This window comes from Dermacentor andersoni, chromosome 2 (genome assembly GCF_023375885.2).
Source record: "Dermacentor andersoni chromosome 2, qqDerAnde1_hic_scaffold, whole genome shotgun sequence".
Classification (NCBI taxonomy): Eukaryota; Metazoa; Arthropoda; class Arachnida; order Ixodida; family Ixodidae; genus Dermacentor; species Dermacentor andersoni.
Genome location: NC_092815.1, coordinates 46,909,212 through 46,935,163, shown reverse-complemented (window position 1 = coordinate 46,935,163; position 25,952 = coordinate 46,909,212). Strand labels below are relative to the sequence as shown.

Sequence of the window (25,952 nt, the reverse complement as noted above, 5' to 3'; positions counted from 1 at the left end):
AGATATTCAATATTGCAAACAAGACCCAAACGGTGTTTCACTACGTTGGTCTTCGACCATACCAGTATAGGTATCTTGAACCGAAAGGACGCCAGAGGGTTTTATACTCGCTTCGAAGAAGTTTATTCAGGCAAATTCCTGAAGCAGGTGAAACCAGCAACTGAAAGAGACACTGTGATCTAAGAACAGTGTGTTGCTTGTCAGTATTTGTTGCTGCTTACACGCCTCTACTAAATGCAAATTATAGCTAATAAAGTGTGCATGTATCCCACAAATGGTGTGCTCACAGCAGACTTCAAAAAGAATGCATGCCAGACGACTTCCTTTCCCTCCCCCACATCACGCATAAGCAGACCGGCGGTTCCAAGTGGTCTATAAGTTTGGCCGGCTTGATACATTTTTTTTTTTTTGCGTTTCCCTTTGTTTTGTTACATAGGTGCTGCAGGACCACCTGGTTTTACTGGGTTCAATTACCTAGAGTGCCTCGGTGTCAGGACTTCGGTGAAAGAAACAGTGAAGCCATGAGGAGTGAGAGAGAGAGATGCAAATGAGAGAGAGGCAGGGAGCTTAACCAGAGGGAAAGCCTCCAGTTTGCTACCCTGCTCCAGGGGTGCACCTCTGGGCTACTATAGAGAGGAAATGTTTGTTTTGTGTGCAACCACGGACGTGTAATACGTCCCTAATTCCACGCATGCTTTGTGAATGTATTCAGGAGCGGCTGTACGCGATGTTGTTTTGTCTTTCGTTGGGTGATGCCACCGCTACCGTATAAGGAAGGTTTGGGAACCGGCTGGTTGGTGCATGATCCATATTGTTTTAACTGGTACCTGTATGCCCACAGACATCCATGCCTACATGTAATTTCATTCCTACTTTATCCTAATTTCATTCCTACAGCACACACGCGTGCGCTGCCATTGCAGGAGCGGCAGTCAATACGGTTGCCGGTTCCGAAGAACTCTATTCATCCAGAAGTACCTACATCTGCTTGCGAGAAGATATTGCTTGCTCCTTGGCAAGTATAGGCGACGCGTGGGAACCGGTGCGAACACGGAGATAACGCTGTTGTTGGATGTCGCTTGCGCAAGCTCACTGTAAGATTGAGATTGTGGCGTCATTGTGCGAGGGCTGGTTGATAGCCCTTGCCGCACCAACGTCATGTCCGTCGTTGAAGGATGATACGCCGCGTTCGTGAAATATACGTCGACGTCCTTCTGTGCGCATCGTGATGACTATACGAGGCGACGGACGTATTCAAACGGAGATGAAATGCGAAACACGTATGCTAGTTTTCTGTAGTTACGCGTGGTATCATCATGGCAGCAACATCGGTAAATTGCGATAAAATGCGCACCAGCATGACAATTCGGTCGTTCATTTAGGGCGCTCCACACAAGCTGTAATCACATCGTTTGATACATGGTGAGCCAAACGATACGTTGAACGTCGACGTGCTGATGAACAAGTGCCACGAAGCTCGCACATATCCCTTACTGCCAGAACTACAGAGGTGTGTTGCGAACAGGTGCATGTCGTTGCTTCATCTTCCCCAGCTCTGCTGTTCACTCATCGCGGTAGCCCAGTGGCTGTGTGACGATCTACTGCTGAGCACCATTATACTCGATCGATCGAACACTGATACACAGCGACCGCATTCTGGTGTAGGCAGAGTGTAAAAACGCTTGTGTGCTTTGATCTAACATGGACGTTAATAAAGGTAATAAATATTCGACCGGAGCCGTCCTCCACGTTATCTCTCATTGCCCAAAGCAGCTATTGTTTTATTTCAGACGCCATAAGTTAAGCTGGACAAATTAGTGACGAATATGCGCAGAGCCTACGCTTATACGTATAGTTGGACCGAGGCTGCCAAACATAACGCTGACGCAAGTTTCGAGCCCTCTCGCAGGGCTTCGCCCCATCAATAGTTTTCGGAACAGGAGTGCTATACGTGTATGATAAGCCTGTTTTCAATATGAAAAGTTAGCCTACAGCGTTTTCTCTTCTTTCTTTCTTTCTATCTTTCTTTCTCTCTTTCTTTCTTTCTTTCTTTCTTTCTTTTCTTTCTTTCATTCGTGTTTTCATTTCGCGATATATTGAGGCAAATAACTTGAAACCGAGATCACCGCACCGACTGGCAGTATAGTAGGCCAGTGCCGTCAACGCCTTCGCAGAGGGAGGGGCGGTGGCGTACCACCTATTTCTCTAGTGGGGATGGTGCGCAAACCGCAAAAAAGATCTGACCTCTCTCTTTCCCATATATATCATCATCATCGTCGTCATCATCATCATCATCATCAGCCTAGTTACGCCCACTGCAGGGCAAAGGCCTCTCCCATACTTCTCCAACTACCCCGGTCATGTACTAATTGTGGCCATGTTGTCCCTGCAAACGTCTTAATGTCATCCGCCCACCTAACTTTCTGCCGCCCCCTACTACGCTTCCCTTCCCTTGGAATCCAGTCCGTAACCCTTAATGACCATCGGTTATCTTCCCTCCTCATTACATGTCCGGCCCATGCCCATTTCTTTTTCTTGATTTCAACTAAGATGTCATTTACTCGCGTTTGTTCCCTCACCCAATCTGCTCTTTTCTTATCCCTTAACGTTACACCTATCATTCTTCTTTCCATAGCTCGTTGCGTCGTCCTCAATTTCAGCAGAACCCTTTTCGTAATCCTCCAGGTTTCTGCCCCGTAGGTGAGTACTGGTAAGACACAGCTGTTTTACACTTTCCTCTTGAGGGATAGTGGCAACCTGCTGTTCATGATTTGAGAATGCCTGCCAAATGCACCCCAGCCCATTCTTATTCTTCTGGTTATTTAAGTCTCATGATCCGGATCCGTGGTCACTACCTGCCCTAAGTATATGTATTCCCTTACCACTTCCAGTGCCTCGCTACCTATCGTAAACTGCTGTTCTCTTCCGAGACTGTTAAACATTACTTTAGTTTTCTGTAGATTAATTTTCAGACCCACCCTTCTGCTTTGCCTCTCCAGGTCAGTGAGCATGCATTGCAATTGGTCTCCTGAGTTACTAAGCAAGGCAATATCATCAGCGAATCGCAAGTTGCTAAGGTATTCTCCATCAACTTTTATCCCCAATTCTTCCCACTCCAGGTCTCTGAATACCTCCTGTAAACATGCTGTGAATAGCATTGGAGATATCGTATCTCCCTGTCTAACGCCTTTCTTTATTGGGATTTTGTTGCTTTTTTTGTGGAGGATTACGGTGGCTGTGGAACCGCTATAGATATCTTCCAGTATCCTTACATATGGCTCATCTACACCCTGATTCCGTAGTGCCTTCATGACTGCTGAGGTTTCGACTGAATCAAATGCTTTTTCGTAATCAATGAAGGCTATATATAAGGGTTGGTTATATTCCGCACATTTCTCTATCACCTGATTGATAGTGTGAATATGGTCTGTTGTTGAGTAGCCTTTACGGAATCCTGCCTGGTCCTTTGGTTGACAGCAGTCTAAAGTATTCCTGATTCTATTTGCGATTACCTTAGTAAATACTTTGTAGGCAACGGACAGTAAGCTGATCGGTCTATAATTTTTCAAGTCTTTGGCGTCCCCTTTCTTATGGATTAGGATTATGTTAGCGTTCTTCCAAGATTCCGGTACGTTCGAGGTCATGAGGCATTGTGTATATAGGGCGGCCAATCTTTCTAGGACAGTGTTCCCACCATCCTTCAACAAATCTGCTGTTACCTGATCCTCCCCAGCTGCCTTCCCCCTTTGCATAGCTCCCAAGGCGTTCTTTACCTCTTCCGGTGTTACTTGTGGGATTTCAAGTTCCTCTAGACTATTCTCTCTCACCTTATCGTCGTGGCTGTTACTGGTACTGTATAAATCTCTATAAAACTCTTCAGCCACTTGAACTATCTCATCCATATTAGTAACGAGATTGCCGGCTTTGTCTCTTAACGCACACATCTGATTCTTGCCTATTCCTAGTTTCTTCTTCACTGCTTTTAGGCTTCCTCCGTTCCTGAGAGCCTGTTCAATTCTATCCATATTATAGTTCCTTATGTCCGCTGTCTTACGCTTGTTGATTAACTTAGAAAGTTCTGCCAGTTCTATTCTAGCTATAGGGTTAGAGGCTTTCATACATTGGCGTTTCTTGATCAGATCTTTCGTCTCCTGCGATAGCTTACTGGTTTCCTGTTTAACGGCGTTACCACCGACTTCTATTGCGCACTCCTTAATGATGCCCATAAGATTGTCGTTCATTGCTTCAACACTATGGTCCTCTTCCTGGGTTAAAGCCGAATACCTGTTCTGTAGCTTGATCCGGAATTCCTCTAGTTTCCCTCTTACCGCTAACTCATTGATTGGCTTCTTATGTACCAGTTTCTTCCGTTCCCTCCTCAAGTCAAGGCTAATTCGAGTTCTTACCATCCTATGGTCACTGCAGCGCGCCTTGCCGAGCACGTCTACATCTTGTATGATGCCAGGGTTCGCGCAGAGTATGAAGTCGATTTCATTTCTAGTCTCACCATTCGGGCTCCTCCACGTCCACTTTCGGCCAACCCGCTTGCGGAAAAAGGTATTCATTATCCGCATATTATTCTGTTCTGCAAACTCTACTAATAACTCTCCTCTGCTATTCCTAGAGCCTATGCCATATTCCCCCACTGACTTGTCTCCGGCCTGCTTCTTGCCTACCCTGGCATTGAAATCGCCCATCAGTATACTGTATTTTGTTTTGACTTTACCCATCGCCGATTCCACGTCTTCATAGAAGCTTTCAACTTCCTGGTCATCATGGCTAGATGTAGGGGCGTAGACCTGTACAACCTTCATTTTGTACCTCTTATTAAGTTTCACAACAAGACATGCCACCCTCTCGTTAATGCTATAGAATTCCTGTATGTTACCAGCTATGTTCTTATTAATCAGGAATCCGACTCCTAGTTCTCGTCTCTCTGCTAAGCCCCGGTAGCACAGGACGTGCCCGCTTTTTAGCACTGTATATGCTTCTTTTGGCCTCCTTACTTCACTGAGCCCTATTATATCCCATTTACTGCCCTCTAATTCCTCCAATAGCACTGCTAGACTCGCCTCACTAGATAACGTTCTAGCGTTAAACGTTGCCAGGTTCATATTCCAATGGCGGCCTGTCCGGAGCCAGGGATTCTTAGCACCCTCTGCAGCGTCGCAGGTCTGACCGCCGCCGTGGTCAGTTGCTTCGCAGCTGCTGGGGACTGAGGGCCGGGGTTTGATTGTTGTGTTCATATAGGAGGTTGTGGCCAAGTACTGCACCAGGGTGGCCAATCCTGCTCTGGTGAGAGAGTGCGTTACCGGTTCTGGTCACCGGGATCAGGCCGCACTCCAGGCCTGTTTGTGCAATTTTCTCAACACACGGTTTTTTTTTTTTTTGTATTTACCGGTGGAGAATTGTGCGGCACCGGGATTTGAATCACGGTCCTCTTGCACGGGAGGCGGAGTTAAATTAAAAATTAAATTATGGGGTTTTACGTCACAAAACCAGTTTCTGATTATGAGGCACGCCGTAGTGGAGGACTCCGGAAATTTCGACCACCTGGGGTTCTTTAACGTGCACCTAAATCTAAGTACACGGGTGTTCTCGCATTTCGCCCCCATCGAAATGCGGCCGCCGTGGCCGGGATCCGATCCCGTGACCTCGTGCTCAGCAGTCTAACACCATAGCTGCTGAGTAACCACGGCGGGTCCCGCAGGAGTTGTACGCTCATTTAACCTCAGTCAAGGTGGACCAATCTGTGCTCGGTTATACCGCACAGATGGCACTCGGCTAGAGAACCTGGTATTTATGACCTACACATGTGTGGCCATACATAATTGAAGATATATATCTTTCTTTTTTTTTATTTTAGGAGGGTTCCCGTACAGTGATAAAATAAAGGAAAAGACATTAAAAAGAAAGAAAAAAAAGAAAGAAAACGGGGGGCAAGAAAGGAACATGACAGGTGATTTGAACTCGTGACCGTTGGATGTTGCCCGGCAAGATAGCTCAGTCGGTTGGTTCGTCAGGCCCCAGGTTACTTTCAAGCGCCATAGCTCCTGCTCCGAGCCTCATACTTACGTGTAAAGGGGCTGACGTTGTCCGCGACTGGTTGGAAGTCATACTTTCTTGGAAAAATGGCCGTCCGAGGAGAAGAGCGAACTCGAGCGGCTTTGGAGCCTAGGAAAACTGCCCTAAAGTATTTAGACTTGAGGGAAAGCTTCGTTATCAAACGATAGCACGGCAATCAGCACTCGAATACGACGAGAGAAATTATTGAGACGTGGAAAATTCCCTTGAAATAAATATGGTTTGCGAGACAAATGCTTGTAAGTATTGAATTGAAGTATTGTAAGTATTGAAAGATGAGGGGGGAATATGCGCTCACGGAGAGGGCATCGTCGGCACGAGACCACCACCAGCCACCTTACTGAGACGAGGAGGGCTCTGCGGCCGGAAACAAAGCCTCCTTTCTCCGCCGGCCAAGAGGGGAAACGCGCTTTCCGATCGCTCAAGGTTGCGCGGACATAGTATAACTCTAGCGTCTAGGAACAGCTTAACCAGGTGCGGGGGCGGCACGCATAGCGTGGGAAGCTAGCCGCCGGAATAACTATCTCAAGGACTGCTGCTGACGAGGGCGAAATACCTTCGTGTAATTATAGTAACCCTAATAGGACTACTTTCGAAAGAAAAAAGGAAACGGCCCAGAGGGCTATACTACGAGAGCTATGACTGATAATTTTCTATATATATATATATATATATATATATATATATATATATATATATATATATATATATTCACCTCATCTATGGGATCGCATGCGCGCGCTGTTGGTTTGTCTGTGCGTGTAGTAGTTAAGAGAGCAAGTTTAAGGGCGGAGAAGAAGGAAGGAAAGGAAAGCAAAATTGCAGCGCCGTGGTTTTAAAGCGCACCCGGGGTAGAGAAACGGAAGGCGATGTAAGCGTGCGTGGCCATGATACGCACACGACAAACTGCCTTAAAACATTTAGACTTGAGGGAAAGCTTCGTTAACAAACGATAGCACAGCAATCAGCACTCGAATATAAATATAACCCTAATATATATATATATATATATATATATACAGCGAATTACTACTGAGAAATGTCGCAGTTTCGTCCGAGAGGCAAAGCATCGATTGTTACAGCAAATTGCTAATCAGTATACAGCCATAATAAGTAAGGACAGTAGTTTTACCGGCCGTATAAACTTGTAAACACTAGCTTAGTAACTAAATTACCAAACATGGTGTCAGCACGCACAGGCAAACATGCACACATCGCACTCAATGACCGCGGACACTCGCTGTCAAAACGCTAGCGTGAGGTAGTGCTGCAGCGGCAGCGAGCGAAGTGACCTTCGTGCTGTCTATCTGTTCAACGCAAACTGAGCGACGAGAACACGGCGCACGCAAAGCTACGGGCCGTTGGCCTAGCTAGACCGTACCCCCAAAGCTGATCGCTTTCAAGACAAAAGCCCCCGCGAACGCGCGTGGCCGCCCCGTACACAGTTGTTGCCGTAGTACAACGCACCCCCCACCTCCCGTCCCGCCGGCTCTTTGCACGCGACGGAAGATGGCGCGCTTCCTCCCCGCTTTCCGCCCTTGCGCACATGATGTCGAGCCGTGATCGCCGGCTCAGCCTCGCACACTTTCACTGGTACATACAGCATACGGCATGCGGCGACGGTGTTATCGCCCTTGGACTTCATACGGAACACGACGCTGACGACGACTACAAAAATGCGCCTGGAGTGTCCATATAATTGCTATCAGAATAATAAGTGAAGAAGCCTGGAAATGCTTCTGTCAGTTATACTTATATTTAACAGACATAGAACTATTTAACAATCACATGTGGTGAACCATGGGGGCCCGAAAAATTATTTGAATTTGCATTTATTTCTTGCAAGTATATAAAATCTCAAGAAGATGTAGGATGTCCTTCAGAGAGGCACCGGATCCCGCGCAGTAGCAGCAGTGCAGCACGCATAAAAAATGGACATTTGAGACAAATTTCATAATTCAACGAGGAATTGTACTTGGTGTTTAAGTCTACAGCATAAACGCATTGCTAGTTTCGGTAATGGTATCGTTGAGGTTATACGCAAGGAAGTACAATCAACATAAATTACTAGCAACATTCACAAGAAAAAAAGACAGAAGATGTGTGCGACCTTGAAGAATTACAGCCCGATTTCTCTATTAAATTATGGGGTTTTACGTTCCAAAACCACTTTCTGATTATGAGGCACGCCGTAGTAAAGGACTCCGGAAATTTTGACCAACTGGGGTTCTTTAACGTGCACTTAAATCTAAGTACACGGGTGTTTTCGCATTTCACCCCCATCGAAATGCGGCCGCGATTCGATCCCGCGACCTCGTGCTCAGCAGCCCAACACCATAGCCACTGAGCAACCACGGCGGGTACAACCCAATTTCCAGCGAAGCTCTTCCTTTCGAACAGCCGCAATAAAAGTTTGAGTTTCTTGTAATTATATTGCATAATTTAAAAGTTGCCCGTATATATATATGTGTGACTGCCCCGCTTGAAAACTTGCCCGCAAACAATAACTGTTTTCACAGAACATAAGCAACCTACACCCAATGCAAATTTTCAGTACACGTCACCAAAAAGTGGCCTTCATTTTTTCAAATTACTAAATATCTGCTTTTCTTCCTCCTGCCGGGAAACATGTAATAGTGCAGCTCTTATTTAGAAACAGGCAGAAAATGAAATCGTCAAAGTAAGAAGTGACACTTGCCTTTAGAAAAAAATTGGCACTGAAACATCTTTGCACGTTAGACCAACGCCATTTTCACGAGCCTAACTACGATAAGTCGTGATAACACAAATAAATTCGACAGTTATATATACCTGTACGAGATTGATAAGAATTTTCATGATGAAAACATACTGAGACAGCAACGCTTTGTAGGCTATCTCTGGACAGAGATAAATAGTTCCGGCATTTGACAATTCTGTGATTCCATGCCGTTAGGCACACAAAAAAATTAAATTATGGGGTTTTACGTGCCAAAACCACTTTCTGATTATGAGGCACGCCGTAGTGGAGGACTCTGGAAATTTTGACCACCTGGGGTTCTTTAACGTGCACCTCAATCTAAGTACACCGGCGTTTTCGCCTCCATCGAAATGCGGCCGCCGTGGCCGGAATTCGATCCCGCGACCTCGTGCTCAGCAGCCCAACACCATAGCCACTGAGAAACCACGGCGGGTAAGTAAGGCACACACTCACTAGCCCCCCCCCCCCCCCCCCCACCCGGTAGATAGGCATATGGGGAGGGGCGCAGTATGTGAACGCTGGCATGATGAGCGGCAACCTGTGGAAGAAGACGACGACGAACGCGCGAGCAGCCAGTGGCACGTGTCGTTGATGATGATGATAGTTCTTGCTCGCACACATGAAAATATCACAGAACCCTAGCCACAAACAGCGTCGCTGTAAAACGGTTTCTTGGGCGAGTTAGTGCTCGGTGATCGCAAGTGCAAGGGCAGGAAACGGGAGGATGTCATACATCGAGTCAATTCAGAGCGGCTGTTAGCGCTTGTAGATATGCATTTGGATAGCCTACAAGCTGTTTGTATAATATTCTGCGGGCATCTAAAGACATCTTATAGAAACCCAATTTGTCCATACAAATAACGCGCGTAAAGATCGCAGGAGCAACAGCTGATTAAAAGTGTATACGTCTATTGGTTCATAGATTTCCCGTGGACGGGCCTTGTGGACTGTCGACAGACAGCAGAAAGTCAATGGTCTTATGGCGCAACCCTCATAGGCGACTATTATCGCTTACACTTTCCACGGCCTGAGCGCCTGAAGTGCGATCAGACGCAGTTCTATTCGTTGCTCATTATTCAATGCAAACGGGTGCAGTATATTCGCATTACTTAGCGTATAACTTTGTTGCTATCGCAGAGCAACTCTGCCGACGCCGTCAGGGCGAGAGAAAAGGCGGCTAACGTGCACCGCGTTGCAAAGCGCGAGGCAGGAAGTGAGTTCGGCGCGCACGCGTACGCAATGGCGGAGATAAATTCAAAGCGCTCACCCAATTCGCTCGCTATCAGTATATGCTTGCTGCATCCGCCACGCAACTGACAAGCATACACGCGTATTGCCGAATTCAGTGCTCGATTTCGTTTGCGCACGGGCTTTCGTTCCTCTAGGCGCGCGTTGTGAAACAAGGTGTCCACTCTGCTCGCGTGTATATACTGTGCGTGCCAACCTCGCTGATATCGGGCACACTCTTGCAGCTCTCCCAGCAAGGCCTCTCGAAGCCCGGCCAGCTTCTATGTCGATAGTGCATTGGTTGCGTGCCCTTGTCGGTCGCTGCCGTGGATCGTTAAGGTCGGCGCTGATAAGCGGCCGAAAGCATCTCCACGGTCGACCTAGTGGCAACAGCGTTTCCCACGGCTTATTGCGCCGTATTCACAGAAGAGGCGGAAACCGGAGGCTGATTCGCAAAGCCTGACTCTCGGTTCGGAATAACTGTTTGTCAGTGGTCTTTGGCTGCAATGCCAACTAGTCTGACTCTGAGCAAAGCTTGCCGGAATTGGGAAATGTTCTAGGTATTTATGTCACCATATATATTATGAAGCTGCAAACTAGTAAACGTTTCAAGTTGGTGTGTGCTTACTTATACTGTACGCTTCGCTGTATCTCCGATACGTGTTCCGTAAATCTGACCTCCGTAATTTCTACCGGTTGTTTAAGTTCACGATACGTTCCGAAGTAGAGGACACTGTAGACTGAGTGGCATTGTGGGGCACGGAGGAACACTCGGAAGGTTCCAGCCACCTCTGGGCCCGTTTGCGTTTTGCATTGCGAGTTCAGCGTTACGCGTTGAATATTTCTTTTTCACAAAAATTTTTACCTGCAAGTGACAACTTCGAAATTGTTATTTACCTCGTCCTTGTGCTTCTCTTGACCACCCGATTCACGGCCGATCCCCCGTAGTGGGCACGCGCAACGATCGCTCAGGATCGAACAACAGCAGCATCAAGGCCATGTTGACCAGGGCTTGCGCGACCAGGACTGTGCCGCGACTTCCCCACACAGGCGCCCAACGTGGGGTCCTGGCTGTGCCCCGGAAAATATCGCGAATGTAAGGAGATTGCGGTGCTATATACTGTGCCCAGCTGATGGCCAAGGATCATCCTCCTCGGGCGGCGTGTCCAGAGGACCCAGAGCACCGAGAATCGCGAGTGAGGGAACGGAGCGAGCCTGTCCCGCTGTAAGCAACAGGAGAACGGCTCATGTTCACGGAGGTCCCAGGCGTCGTTGATAAGAGCAAAAAATGGCGGCTACGGCCGCAACAGGTTATACTGCTTCTAACACAGATCATGCTGATCTGCTTTGGTCTTGGCACCATCGGGATTGGCTTCATCACCGGCTTTTCTTCCTGTTTCAGCGACGGCTCGTCAGCTGACCTGTCGTGCTGCCATTTCTCGAGCACCGCCGATGCAGCTTGTCATCTTTTTTTTGAAGGAGGTCCGAGGTTTTGGATTTCAGCACCGCGTTGCCTAATTGAATACAATCTTATAGCGGAAACGTGCGACACAAACGAAAATGAGAAGCCTCATAGACTGTTGAGTTATAGGCCCATAGTTTGTACCTCACTATAGCAAATTAGCAGAGCGCAAGGGAAAGACGCAGGAGTGTGCGCAGGCCCCCATGCAAGAAAGCCGCGGAAATTGCGCGCGATGGCACGTTATGCGTGAGCGATTTGTTTACCAGCTAAGGAGATACGGCTTTTGAATGTGATACGCGCATCACTTTGGAAATGGCACTAAGTTGCCTTTTCTGATCGGTATGTCCTATATGTAATTCTTTGCGATTCTCGTGTGTCTTTTCCTCGCATATACCGTCGTTATTCTTGCATTTTGTTACAACAAGTTTATAGAGTACATCACATCGATCCGGGAAAAAGGAAATTCAGTTAAATTAAAAAAGAAAAACGAATTAAATGAAAACCTGCTTGGTCTGTATAGACTGCAGTAGGTACAAGTAAAAAGTCGTTGGAATTGAACGCTGTTCGTGTCGCCCTCTCCCTTGCACTGTTAATTTCTTAGTTCTATCCACGGCTTGCGATAGTGATGCAATAGTGATGAGCTTCGTATTGTAAATCGTTCAACCTCAAACGTTGGTTTATATATGCTCGTAAGATTGCTGTGCCTACGTAAATCTGCTGACGATATCCATTTTGAGGTTTGTTTGATGCTATATATACCTGTTCGTTACTGACAACACTTTTTTTTGTGTTGTGGCTTGCATAAGGTATATGTTAGTTTTATTTTTTAGCAATAATAAGCCCGTCATTTGACTTGATCATGTTCACGAGAAGCCCCGCATCACAAGTCGTAGGGTATATCGACCTATAAAGTAAATAAGTGCACGTTTTCATTTGAATGAGCCCAAATAACTTTATTCGGTTCAAATAGAACCATACGAGGCTTTGAATAGACCGACTGATCATTTGCTTAAACGTTACTGAGCCTGTGTTTTGTGTCTACAATATATCCATTATTATCATTATTTATCTTGCCTTTCTTTCTCTTACCCCCCCCCCCCCCCCCTTTGTGTTTACACGCTCCTTTTTTTCTTCTACTCGTTGCAGCTATTGCTGGTATAAGCAAATTATGGTGCATATTTTTCTGGACGCGCGATAGTAAACATTGTCAGGAGCGTCATAGGGGACTAACTGGGCGGACGGCACGCTACAGTGGCGTGAGCGCGCGACGCTGGATGGCGACGACCGCCGTCGATAAGCCGCGGGTATACAACAGGCAACCGACGCTGCTGCCCACCTGCGACGCGGGCGCGTGTAGAAAGCCCGTCCGCCAAGGGCTGGACCGTGACCTACATTAATGACGCGCGTTCACTTCTGGACGTTTTGCGCGTCACTTGGCTCTTGGCTTGTAGCGCCCAGCACCTTGCTGACAATAAAGCATGACATGGCCATTCACTCCGAGGTCTACTAGTACCTGGGTCACCTCCGAGCAGGCGTGGATCCAGGCTTTCTTTCAAATGAGGGTGGGGGTTGGGAGGGGCGGGATAGCATTGAGATGGTAATTGATGATGACGATGTGTTCTTTTTTTAAATGCTGGAGTGTTAATTCACTTCCACAATCATTGAATCTATATTGTCACGCTTGAGTAAAGGAAAAGTAACAGCTGGGAAGGACTTCATGTGTTTGCGCACACAAATTTTAAGAGGAAGCTTTAGCTCGCGTGCTCCTATGTAAATACACGCAAAAGGAGAATTTTTCTCGGCAACCACAGCGCCAAATTTGACGAGCTTTGTTGCATTTAAAAGACAAACCTGAAATCTAGTGACTGTTCGTTTCGAATTTTCTATTTAGGTCGTCAATGTTTTATTAAAAATAAAACGAAACTATCAAGTTTCCAACTCTGTAACTCAGCAATGAAAGATGATATCACAATTCTGTGAATTGCATCTAACAGTACATCTAAAGCGGAAAAAATTGATATGTTACACATGAATCTCAAAAAGATTAGTAATATAATAATATAGCTCTTGCAGAACCCTTGTGCACAACGTAAGAAATTCACGTAAGATATATAATGACATATCAAATTCGTCCGCTTTCAATGATCTAGTGGATGCCGTTTAGAGAACCGCGATATCTGTTCTTGATGCAGAGCTATTAATTTGTAAACTTCGCGCTTCTATTTTTTTCAAACTTCCGAATTCTTGAAAATCTTTTTAACAAAACTCAGGCTCTAAATCGAAATTCCGCTTCCAACAGTCACTAAAATTGAACTTTCTCTCTCAAATGCAACAAATTCATTAAAATCGGCCCAGGGGCTATCTTAGAAAATTGTTTTTGCGTTTTACATGTATTTGAATAGGCCGCGTCGGAGTTGGGCCCGAGCTAAAGCTTCCTCTTAAGGGAGGGGATTGCCGGAGTCAGGACATCCAGAAATCCCCCCTGGATCCGCGCATTTCTTCGAGGTCTGGTTGACGCCACGAAGACAATATCAAAGGGGCGCGAGATCTGGTGCGCATGCCGAGTCACTGCTTCGATTCAACCTCCCCTTTCCGTATTTGGATACGTGCGATAGTTGTGGGCCATCATCATCATCGTGGTGGCATGCCAGTCTGAAATTCGGCGCCGGGCCATCCCGATCGCAGCTAACCTTCGTTCATTTGAGATGATCGATGAAGTTTAATGCTCCAAAGCAACACGAATGCACGAATGATTTGGGCTGCGTTCCAATACTCGCCGTAGACGGCTAAGCGGACAGCGGTCATCTTAATTAAGCCTCGTTCCAATTCTCACGAAGACGTCAAAGTAGACAGCTTCGCGAAGACAGCATTGAAGTCAAAAACGGTGCAGGCTACTTTCCTGTCCAAACAAGATGGCGGCTGAACAGGGTGCTTGGAATGTCGGCAGGAAGGTTGTCTGCACACAATAAAGCGTTGACACGCTATCCTACGCCCTTAATGTAAGCTACTTCGGGTTTTTAATAGGTTTTCTGGCGCAAAGACTTAAAATACAGAAATAATGTGTGCTTTTCTGAACTTTTTCTTGTGGCCGCGAGGCCGCAGAAGCGTCTTCCATACGTCTTCCAGACGGCTCGAAACGCGTTCCATTACGTGACCTTGAAGCTGTCTGGGTTGTCTCCTTAGCTGTCTACGTAGACTGTCTCCGATGCTGGACAGAATTAGAACACACCCTTGATTTCCTTCCCGATTGGAATGAGGGACAATGACGATTTGTCTTCTCATGACTCACCTTCCGACAAGACCTCGCATTGATTAAATTTGAATCGAAAGAGCGAAATAAAGCATGAGAAAGTTTCCTCTCAAGATCCGCTAAGGCACTAATGCAGCAAGAACGATCGCAATAGGAGCAACACCTACGTAGACATTTAGAACCGAATGAGGGAGGCGATGTGCCTACGTGGATGTTCTTGGAGACCACGTGAAAATATATGATGACCTTTGCCGAACTTAAGGAGCACTTTAATTCTGACAGCGCCATTATGTTTACACATACTGAAATTGTGATTTCTATTAATAATACCCTTTCGGGACATCGTAAGGTAGAGTGAAAAAAAAAGGCGGCAAGTGACATTCAGAACTCAAGCGAAATGAATTTAACCCGCGTGCTGCATGCGGACAAACCGATTCAAAACATGGGTAGGCCGTGATCAACGTCACTGCAACACCGACATGGCGAAAGAAAGCATGATAACAAGAAATTTCCAGCCAAACGTTGGCGATCCATTGCTGCCGTTGCTCCCTTTCATGAGGTATCGCGGGGAATTACTGTAACTGTGTCGCCGTCAAGTTCCTGCAGGTATTTGAGCACCCAACTGGGCGAAATTCGTTCTTCAACATGCCTTGAAGCTTTCGTCACCTCGCACATGAGACGGGTGTTGCTTAATTCGCGAATGAAACGTGAATCAAACTTCTCTAGAGAAACATTGTTAACGATGCGGAAAACCACGGCGGATGACTCTCTCTAGCGCACTTAGCAAGTCCACCCCCGTCGGCCGTCGACGCGCACTATACGCGTATAGCAACTGTAGTATAGCGTAGGGAGCCTATATATATGTATACATACGCGGCCCGCTGTCCCCTATGTTAGTATGGAGGAAGGAAAAGGTTAGGAGGGAGCATTGTGCAACTGGTGCAACGCTATTGAAGCCAAACCTGGTGGCCCAACACGTAATCGCACCTCAAAGTGCACGGTTGGTTTTAGTGTTTACGCTCTGCAGGCAGAGCCACGGCAGGGCAGCCGAATAAGCGCGCACCGAACAAAAACTACTAGCATAGCTACTGGGAACCAAACGTCTCAGCAAATCTCGATTCTTGCTCCGTGATCTCGAGGCGAGAGGTAACCTGTTGGGCCACCACTAAAGCAAATGTATGGAATATCACGGAGCGTTCGCTTGCCAAGGCTGGCTGCGTGACCTGATGTTCTCTCCTTTTTCCTTCCTCCAGGCTCTCTGATATATAGCACAACGTTTTCTGTGCATGGCCGGTCTAGAGTACGCGCTCGTGCTCGTGTGCTCCAGTCTGGCCGTGCTACGTGGTTTGGACTGGCTTTGTCTTGCACCATCTTGACTGACGGATAGTAGCCAAATCCAGACTGTGCATTTTGAAGCGATATCAGTAACTCAGTACGAAGCGATGTCTGCCAAGGCGTCTAGCTAGGTTTATTATTTTTTTATATATAGTACACTCTATAGTGCGGCCAGGAGTGAGTGATTGCGCTCGCTAGCACGCTTGCGTGTGATTTGGGCCTAAGTTTCGTGTGTATCGAGGCTAGCTGAGGGTTCAAGACTAATGGAAATTAGTGAGCGGCTATAGCACCCGGTAAGCAGTGTTGCCAAAGTTTCATTCCTGCGTGGGCCGCCACGAACGAGCGTGAGAACTTTGAGAAGACGATAGTCGACCTCTTCCGGCAGTACGTAATTCTTGTGAAAATTCTAAACGTAGATTTTCGCTTGCTTCAGCCTGCTTAGTTAACTGCGTCTATTACTATATACAAGCTAACAGTAGGAAGAAGCGCACTGATTCAAACATTCTGCTTGCTTCATGTCAATTCTGTCGGCCAATGGCAGCTCTCTACGGGAAGCTGCTTGATTGTGTAAAGGAGCACCGCCGACAGCGCCAGAACGAGTGAGGAGAATGTTTTAAAAGAGAGTGTTTAAAGAAAAGTGAACTTCGCGTTTCGCTTGTGAGCTCCGCGCGCCGCGCACGACTGCAAAATTTGGCTGACATGTTCACTGCATGCAACGTGTGTTATCCGCAGAATGTGCTTCAAGCCCGTTGGGTGGTTTGGGACTCTTTTAAGTGACATTTATAAATAACCGTTTTGAAATAAAAGTACGGTTACGTCGCAGGACAGCGGTGGCCACCATGAGGTGACGGATGATATGCGGTAATTCGTCGATAATTAACAAATGTTCATTAAATATACCATTTAAGCTTTTAATGTCTGCAGGCTCACCGTAATTGAGAAATTGAAGCGAGCTCTACGTAATAGTCATCTCAACTTTTGGATCTCACAGTATATCATGGCCGTGACCGTCCCGGATAATTATCTCGCGCGTCAAACCCAATGTTAATTGCCAAATAAAAACGTCAGATCCCAAATTACGAGTTTTCATGAAACCGCTAAACCTGCGGCAGTCCCAAGGCCGTTGAAGATCCCGCTCAAGTTTTGCGATTGCCGCATTTCGATGGGGGCGAAATGCGAAAACACCAGTGTGCTTAGATTTAGGTGCACGTTAAAGAACCTCAGGTGGTCCAAATTTCTGGAGTCCTCCACTACGACGTGCCTCATAATCAGAAAGTGGTTTTAGCACGTATAACGCCATAATTTTCTTTTTAAGTTTTGCGATCATGAGTATATTGAACATGTAACATCACTGCGCGTGTAATAAAACGCTATTGCAATATAATAAAAGTCGAGAAAAAGAAGCCCCCGAAAGTAAGAGAAGATATAGGTAACTAATATCAGAACGCCTTCGACGATCACACTCTAAAAACAGTTGCGCCCCTTGGGGTGTATATTTGCCACACAACAATAATCGTCATCTGTCTTGCCCGCATTTCCTTCTTTAACGCTGCGAGCCCGGTACTTCCAAGTCACGAACGGCATGCGCGTTATCAGCATGACAGAGCATTCTCGACAGGAAAGTAACGAGCGCAGCGTTTTCAAGAAAGGAAATGTGGGCAAGACAGATGACGATAATTGTGTGGCAAATGTACACCCTGAAGGGTGTAAACTTTTTTTAGAGTGCAGCGAACGAGGGAAGCCTCAGACGCCGCTGCATGCCGGCGTTTCGACAAGAATTTTATCTTCGTTCATTGCAAGAACAGCGCACTTGTTGAGCCACTGTTCACCGCTTCGTCTCCATCTTCCTGTGGCCCCTTTTCATTGTATGGATATCGGTTATAGTTCTTTGCGTATGGTCGTGAACTACTGGAATATGCTACATATACCCCGCCTTCTTAGGCAAAGGAAATCCTCGTCTAGCGTCACTGCATGGGAAGGTTTCAGTTATACGAGCCTTGAAGTATGTGCTATACTTTTGCCTTCGTTGCCAGAATTTTGCGCTCACTTCGCCGGGATCATTAACCAGGGCAAGTTTTTCTTAATGCGTGTCTGCACAAGTAACAATGGTCGAAACTATTTTCCGTTCAGCTAAAGATCCCTTGTTATAGAAAGACGTGGATAGGGAAGGATGGGAAGTATACGGTAAAGGCGCCTTTCGAAGATTATAATATTCGAAACCTTCATTTCGCTTTTCGAGAGGACATTGATAGACAGCGCGCTTGCTACTGATACTTATGGAAGCGTAACGGTGCACAGATGGGCAGTGCAGGCTGCCGAAGTGGACGAAGATAAAGAATGCATCGGGCGAACATGTTTGCTTACTCCCGCAACGCGCGCTCTCTCTCTCTCTCTCTCTCTCACACACACTCACACACACACACACACACACACACACACACACACACACACACACACACACACAGACGCGCGCACACTGAAAACCTTCAGAAAACCTTTTCCCACTAAATAATTTATCCCGTTAAAAACAGAAACGTGTCGCTAACTTTAACAGGACAACCGCCATAATGCGCGCACGCAAGGTAGTATAAATTCACCTATAAACTATAAACATCTTGCACTAAATGTTCATATATAGGCCAACGACACTCATACCCACCATACATCACGTTCACACAAGCATTTAAACAAAAGTAAGCGTAAGCAGCGTTCGCAACAATACCTATACAGACGCTGATCAAAGAAAATTGATCAAGTTGTAGCTGAAATGTTCTATACAGGGAGTGAAAATGCGTATCTTCCGTACGTATGCAACACTAAACAACAGCTCATATTGAGGAGAGCACGACATTTGAAGTGTGTATATAAACTCACAGTTCTAACGGCCCTAGGCGCGGGACATCGAAGTGGTACGACTTGCGCGCGGCGTCCCCGATGGCACAATTGAGAAGCATAACAGTATTTCCCGCGCCGGTCAACAATCGCACACACGCGGGCGCGCCACTCGAGCAGCGGCGGCCTGTCCCACCGTATTGCGCTTCACACGCACACCGTCGACGACGACTCGCCGGCGCCTCACACGGAGCGAATAACTCTTCGCTTTCCTCCGCGCCGTCAGCCTATACTGCCTTCTTATCAGCGCCGATAGGTTCGAGATGGGAGGTCGCGGCATTGTCCTCCTCCTCTGTGCGTGCGTATATGGGCGCGTGTTTGCGCGTGCGAGGCGCCTTACAGCCTGGCGTCATCGCTGTCGGGATAGCGCGACTGTGGGAGAGTCCGGGGACGAGAGGAACCCGGAGTTCTTTCTTTTTTATTTCTCTTCGCTCTATCTAAGAGGTGGCACATCCGACACGAACACATTCACGTCGGCGTGTGTGTGTGTGCGTGCGTGTACGCATTTACCGCTGAAAATGTAGAAATATCAAGGCATTCGTATCACTGCCAGGAAATACCTGAGTGAAGTGGTCTTTTTAGGACGAGACAGACACTGTTTGTTCGTGTAGGGCGTTATTGATACAGTGAAGCCGACGGGCCCCAGTGAACTTGTGGTCATGTTGACGTCGTGGGAATGATGTCGCAGGTAGCACTGAAGTTGCCAGTCGCAAACTTGCTAGTGATGTGACATGTATAATTGCACCATTGGTGAAAATTTAACACGCACACACGCACACAAACGATGTAACGTTGTTTTACGTAACGTCGTATCCTTTGAATTGCAATCGCGGTGTGCGATAACTAGAATTAGACATCCACGAAAATATTTTACATTGTTTCGCTGTGCTTGAATGCCCTCTGCATGAATTATAGGAACCCGGTTCCGTACGTCGAGAGATGCTCTCAGCATGTGAACCGCTGATAACAGGTATCGATTTACGTGATCGCAGCCCTCTTACTATAGAAAGCATGCTTGCCATATTGACTGATATATGAGCGGAAAGAACAGCCGAGTGAATATTTTTGAGTGAGTGCGATGCTGTGCTGCTGCTTCGAAATTATTGTCAAGCAGTGAGTTTCTTTCGCGTCATTCTATTTGTGAATGCAGAGAGCGAGAGAGAGAGAGAGAAAGCGGAAGAAAAGGCGGGGGTTAACTAGACGTTTTCTTGTCAGCTACTGTACGGGGGGGGGGGGGGGGCGAGGAGGAGGGAAGGTGAACTAAGATAAGGCTCGAGTTCATATCAATCACATGCACTGGGTGAGAGGCAGCGTGCCTACAGTCGGGCACTCAAGTCTGCCTCCTTCAGGCGCTGTAGCAGAGCTCATGTGGCTTTCTGGTCTTATAAAAGGCGAAGTCCGCTTCTCAGGAACTTAGTTTCAGTAGAAAACCGATTCTACAGTCTGCTCAAGACACACCGGAGAATCTGACGCTGTTCGTCGTCCCCGAAGTTCACTGGCAGATGAGGTACTCGACGGAATTCTCACATCTGCAGTGAGCGCACCTAGGTGAGTCAGCCATTACAATGCGACTGCAGTGTGAATTATGGAAGACTTCTCCAACCCACAGTCAATAAAACAGGGCTGCGTCCCATTGTTAAAGATTTGGCGCTAACTGCATATAATGACGGATCGAGGCAGCGTCAGCGACGGTTGAAGTTCTTTGAAGCCGAATTGTTTTAATACGCCATTCGGCATTTCGTCTTGAAGCTGGTTCAGTCCTTGGTATTCCTGAAGCTCGGAAACTTACGTAAGTGGAGTGTACGGGAGGGCGATGGTGTGACCCAAATGCTCATAGCAAGAAACTCTGAGATATGTCAGGTAGCTGACAAAAAGTCTGTCAAGGAGTCACGATGCGTTATCTAAAGAACGCCTAAAAAGCCAAGGAGTTGGCAGCTATCAAATGATTTGTCAAATACCGCTTAACGCGCAAACAGGCCACGGTCTCTATATATAGTATTATTATTAAGGTGCGACGCCGTCGCTTCCTCAACGACGATCTCCTGGAAAATCCGATGCCACCGTGACAGAGACGTCTGGCCCTGCCACATGCTTTCAACCTTCAGTCGTCTACCTTTAACCAAAACTTGGAGCGCGATGAACCGTGCAGCCGCCACCACTGCGTCTGACGATACGTGCCGTCAGCACAAGCACCACCTGCAATCAGCAATTGCGCTGTAGGTTGTGGGGACCGATGACGCTGCTACTGCACTCGAGCTCCGCGACAGAGCGGACTTTCAAGTGTATTCCCTATACGCAAGACAAAGAGCGGCCAGTCGTCGCAAAGGTGAAGAGCCTCGTGAATGTCGTGCATTCCTGGATAACATGCACACAATGAACTACAAGTCTTGGTCACTCTTTTTGTAATTTATGTTATTTTTTTAGAAGTAAGGGCAATGGTCCCTCTGCCAATACCGCTTTAGGGAGAAGGCACGAAATAATCCACCGTGCTTTCTGGGTAGTGCGCAGCGGTGAGGAATGAGGGAGGAAAGCAGGATGGCAGATATGGTGGCACCAGATCGTGCGCTCATTTTCTGTTCCATCTTCTGTAGGGCACGTCACGTGGAATAGCAACAATTTGCTCATAAAAGTGAGAGCCATGCCAGTTTGCGTGGCCGCTAGCGCTTTCAAGCATTGCACCGCATTCGTGATCGCGGACCATTTTACTCAGCGCATTTAGCTTCGTGGTCGCTCCAGGTTGTCGTCTCTGTCATAAGCCACGGCATCGTCCTCGTGATTAAGCTGTCGTCATCGCCCTACCGTCTCCTTCCCAGATAACCATTTATGTTCCATAAATATCTAGATTTATCGAAACAACATTACAAATACACACCATGCATATTCTAAGTCCCATGCAGATCACGTTGCTGTAACGTGTAAGGATATCTCAACTGGACATAATAATAATAATAATAATAATAATAATAATAATAATAATAATAATGATAATAATCAGTCCTGCAGGCGAATTTCTGCCATCGCCGTTGTCATGATGTTCCGCATAAATTCTTGGGGCGATAACATCGTCGGCGCACGGCGTATTCTGTGTGTGCGAATGAAAGCACGCGAGGGAAGCTGACGAGCGCGGCTCAATCTGGCGTGTGCAAAGGAAGAAAGCGGAGAGCAAACGCGCCATCTACCGTCGCGCGGAAGGCCGTGGGGGGATGGGAGGGAGTGAAGGAGGGGTGGAGGGGCGGGGGGGCGTTGTGCTTTGGCAGCAACTGCACATTTCACTTCCTGACGCAAGGGGAACCACGATCGCGGCTGCATCTCGCGCGCCATACGTGGAGGAAAGCGGGGAGGGTGGCGGCTCGACTCCGCCAACAAGTGCGTATTTTGCACGTCCGCGCGCGCCCTTCTTGAAAGATATTTGCGGACGGCTCACACGTTTGTGCGCGCTCTGTTCTCGTCAGTGTTGCGGAGTTACCACTGCGGAATTAGAATGATTCCATTTTCGCGATCCCGGAATCGAATGGAAATGGAACGATAATGCTTGATGAAGGTAATAGGAAAGGAATTAATGCAATTAAGCGCTTTTTGCCCGGAATGGAATGGGAATGGAATTACGTCTTTTTCTGAAAACAAAGCGCTTTTTCGTCTACGCGCTGTTTTTTTGTCAAAATATGCCGAATAACCAACCAGCCCACGGTCAGACATTGGTAAGTCAGAGACTAGAATTTAACAATAAAGCAGTATTTTTTAAAATGGCTTGGCTGATGACAAGCACGGTACATTTGTAAACAACGCGCCTACTACAATCCTGTCCGCCTACCACAATCATGACGGAGCCATACAGCTGCTCGTATCAGCTCCACGCAGCGTTGCTGCAGTGAAACATCGCTGACAAGGTGAAATATGTATTTTCGTACTATTTCGCCTCCGTTAACTGTTTTTATTTCATTTTCCAGGTCCTTCGCGTGGCGACAGATAACGCTTCATCAATAATAAAGGCATTTGCATTTACCGGGTGGGAGACTGAAGAGGACGATGATGATGACAATTTCGCCGACTGCCCGGAAGGCTTAACGAAGGAGCTTTTAAGCGAGTTCCATTAGTTGGAGCAATCTCGATTTGGCTGCGCCGCCCACAGCCTGCAGCTTGCCGCAAAAGACGCCATTCGGCAGGTATGCGCTATTAAATAACATATTGGTTTCATATTATGTGCATTGATACGTCGTTCATTTATTACTATTTTCATGAATAGTTGTTTGTGCCAAGCTTTGTTAAATAATTTGCCATGAATGTATACGGACAAAGAACGTAAGAATATAATAATTGCAGTTTGAAAAGTAAGGGCAGACAACTGCACTCATTACAGTTTGGTGCTTCAAACCTTTATTATGCAACTAGCACCGGCTCATGTTTAACCGAGTTTTCGAGCGTGGTTCGCTTTTTCATATTGGGGATTCGCGGTGCATTTGGTGCCATGGCCGAGGTCGCGAACTCTGCTTCCCATCAAACAGTGGCTGCGGATCATTGTTATGCCGCAGGCCAGGCACTAAGCTTACGCGGCTTTGAGGTCTGCTCTCACCACGTCAATCAACCGTTCTGAAATACCCCTAAAAGCAAACAAAAACAAAACTGGCACATCATGTAAAGAACGCCTACGGTTACCCGAAGTTATAAATTTTAGGGGATTTGGATTTGGTTCATTCCTTGTTCAAGCTATTTTTGTCTTATTGCATTTTGGGATCGTTGCTATTTTGCTCCTTTCGTGATCTTCCTCTCCTTTTTTTCTGGATCACACCTCCCCGCCGGGAAAAATGAAATCCTGCGTACGTCATTCTTTCTAGTACAAGTCGACCTGCCGGTCAACACAGTTATCTGGCGTATAAGACCAGTCAGTGAGGCGGCAGTCTGCTGGTAGTCTGTTTACTTGAATTACGAAGCCCATTTCATTAAGTTAATACCAGCCGTATAGTGCCGTAGCCATGGCACTACTTGCACGACATTTATTCCTAAAGAACAGGAAGGTTCAGCCTATGCATTAATGTGCACTCAATTTATCGTATAGGGTTGGAGAAAGCGGCTGTTACTGTCCCCACTTCATTTTATCTAATACAGTCTTGAAGAGTGTCAGTGTGTCTTCGAGTGAAATACCGTACGATTACATATGTCATCATTCTCTTTCTGAAATTCTATTGTATTGCATCTTTGCCGTTTGCGCTACCTGTACTTACAGTGGCAATATTCACATATTGTTGACCTCGCTTTATTTTAGGACCCAAATGCCGAGGAAGTCGTACAAATATGTGGCGCCATCGTTCCATCTATACGCAATAGCACCGCCGACACGGAAGAAGTGTTGAATGTGGCCGGTCTGTATTTGGAATCTCACAGAGCGACGAGGTGGAACTCGCAGCTTCTCATGATGAGAAACCTCGTTACCACCTTTTCGGGTCATCCAGGCCTGAGAGAAACTCTGCACGCGTGCAAGAAGGCCAGACTGTCTAAATATGAGCTGAGGCTGAAGATGCTTGAGCTTCTCTTCCCTGTAGAGGAAGCCACGGAGTTGCTGCAGAAAAGGCACGAGACAGCCGGGCTTTTGCTTCCCGCGCTGCGACATATCGAAGTTTCTCTCGCGGAAATCTAAAGCAAAGGCGCACTTCTTAGCAAAGAGGCGGCTAAAGGCCCACAGCGTAGCCTGAAGAGGCGGTTCGCAAGCAGGTGGTCTGACTGTGTTCTTTTTATGGGTGCCCTCCTAGACCCACGGTTTAGGACTTCTTGGTGTTCAGCTGCAACAACCGAGCAGGTGCGTTCTGATATATGCTGGGGAGGAGGCCTCTTTTGTTAGGGCAGGACCGTCGAATGGGGTTTTACGTGCCAAAACCACTTTCTGATAATGAGGCACGCCGCATTGGAATACTCCGGACATTTCGACCACATTTTAACATTTTAACGTGCACCTAAATCTAAGTACGCGGGTGTTTTCGCATTTCGCCCCCATCAAAATGCGGTCGCCGTGGCCGGGATTCGATCCCGCGACCTCGTGCTCAGCAGCCCAACACCATAGCCACTGAGCAACCACGGTGGGTGCTGATGCGCTAGGTGTTGCGTGAGGGAAGAGGGCATCGCCGCGACGCCACGTCACCTTCACTCTCTGAAGCCTGTGTTATACGCGCGTTCCTTGCCTGCGCAAGCTCGTGCCTGCGTTCTAACTTAGCCTCGGTAACCGCTATAATAAAGCAATTAATGTATAAAAAAACAGAATAAGTTCGAAAGGAAAATCTTTCGTGGTAGTGAGTATCAAACCTACAACCCCACGCTTAGAAGCCGACTGCCGTACCCACTTGGCTAAACCAGCGCCTCCAATATAGCAGGCCTGTGCAGTCTGCTTTATGACATCATGCTACATGGACCAAAATTTCCATTACCAAGCCCGGCGTGACGAAAGCGGTGACGTCAAAATCACCGCGGCTTACTCGGGAGCGTCCCCATTAGCTTCGATGGCAGCCGGGCAAGGTAGCATGACGTCACAGATCTAAGTGCATCGGCCTAGTACTACCTAGGAAGCGTTGGCCAAGCGTCTCAACGCGCTCGCTTGCCCGCGAGGAGTTAATAACTCGTAGCACCGCTCAGCGGCGATAAATTGGACATTAATGCTTTCGCATTCACAACTCATAAGTGCTTAGCTGCCCTCGGATTTTTAATGCTTATGTAGTTTTTTTTTTCTCTTATTGTGAACTAGAATATCGGCTATGCCCGTTTGATCTGATATCCACACCTCTTTCTTCCTGTCTCTTAACACTACGCCTAACATTTTTCGTTCCATCGCCCTTTACGCGGTTTTTATCTTGTTCTCGAGCTTCATTGTTAACCTCCAAGTTTCTGCCCCATATTTTAGTTAGAATGCAGTGATTGTACGTTGTTATTTTCAACTATAGTGGTAAGCTACCAGTCAGGATTTGGTAATACCTGCCCTA

General features: G+C 47.1%; 1 protein-coding gene and 1 long non-coding RNA gene across 2 annotated transcripts in view; one reads left to right on the top strand and one right to left on the bottom strand.

The window, feature by feature from the left end:
• LOC126542649 (neprilysin-1-like) overlaps positions 1–19,190 on the bottom strand; it is a 54,974-nt gene extending 35,784 nt beyond the window's left edge. The window contains exon 1 of the mRNA XM_050189786.3: positions 18,973–19,190. Coding sequence (XP_050045743.1) covers positions 18,973–19,052 — 80 coding nt within the window. The 5' untranslated portion in view covers positions 19,053–19,190. The remainder of the gene's footprint in view (positions 1–18,972) is intronic.
• Positions 19,191–20,348: 1,158 nt separating this feature from the next.
• Positions 20,349–23,189, top strand: LOC129387797 (uncharacterized). The gene is made up of 2 exons (XR_008614969.1): positions 20,349–20,538; positions 22,938–23,189. It is a non-coding gene; the product is annotated as an uncharacterized lncRNA (long non-coding RNA).
• Positions 23,190–25,952: the final 2,763 nt, after the last annotated feature.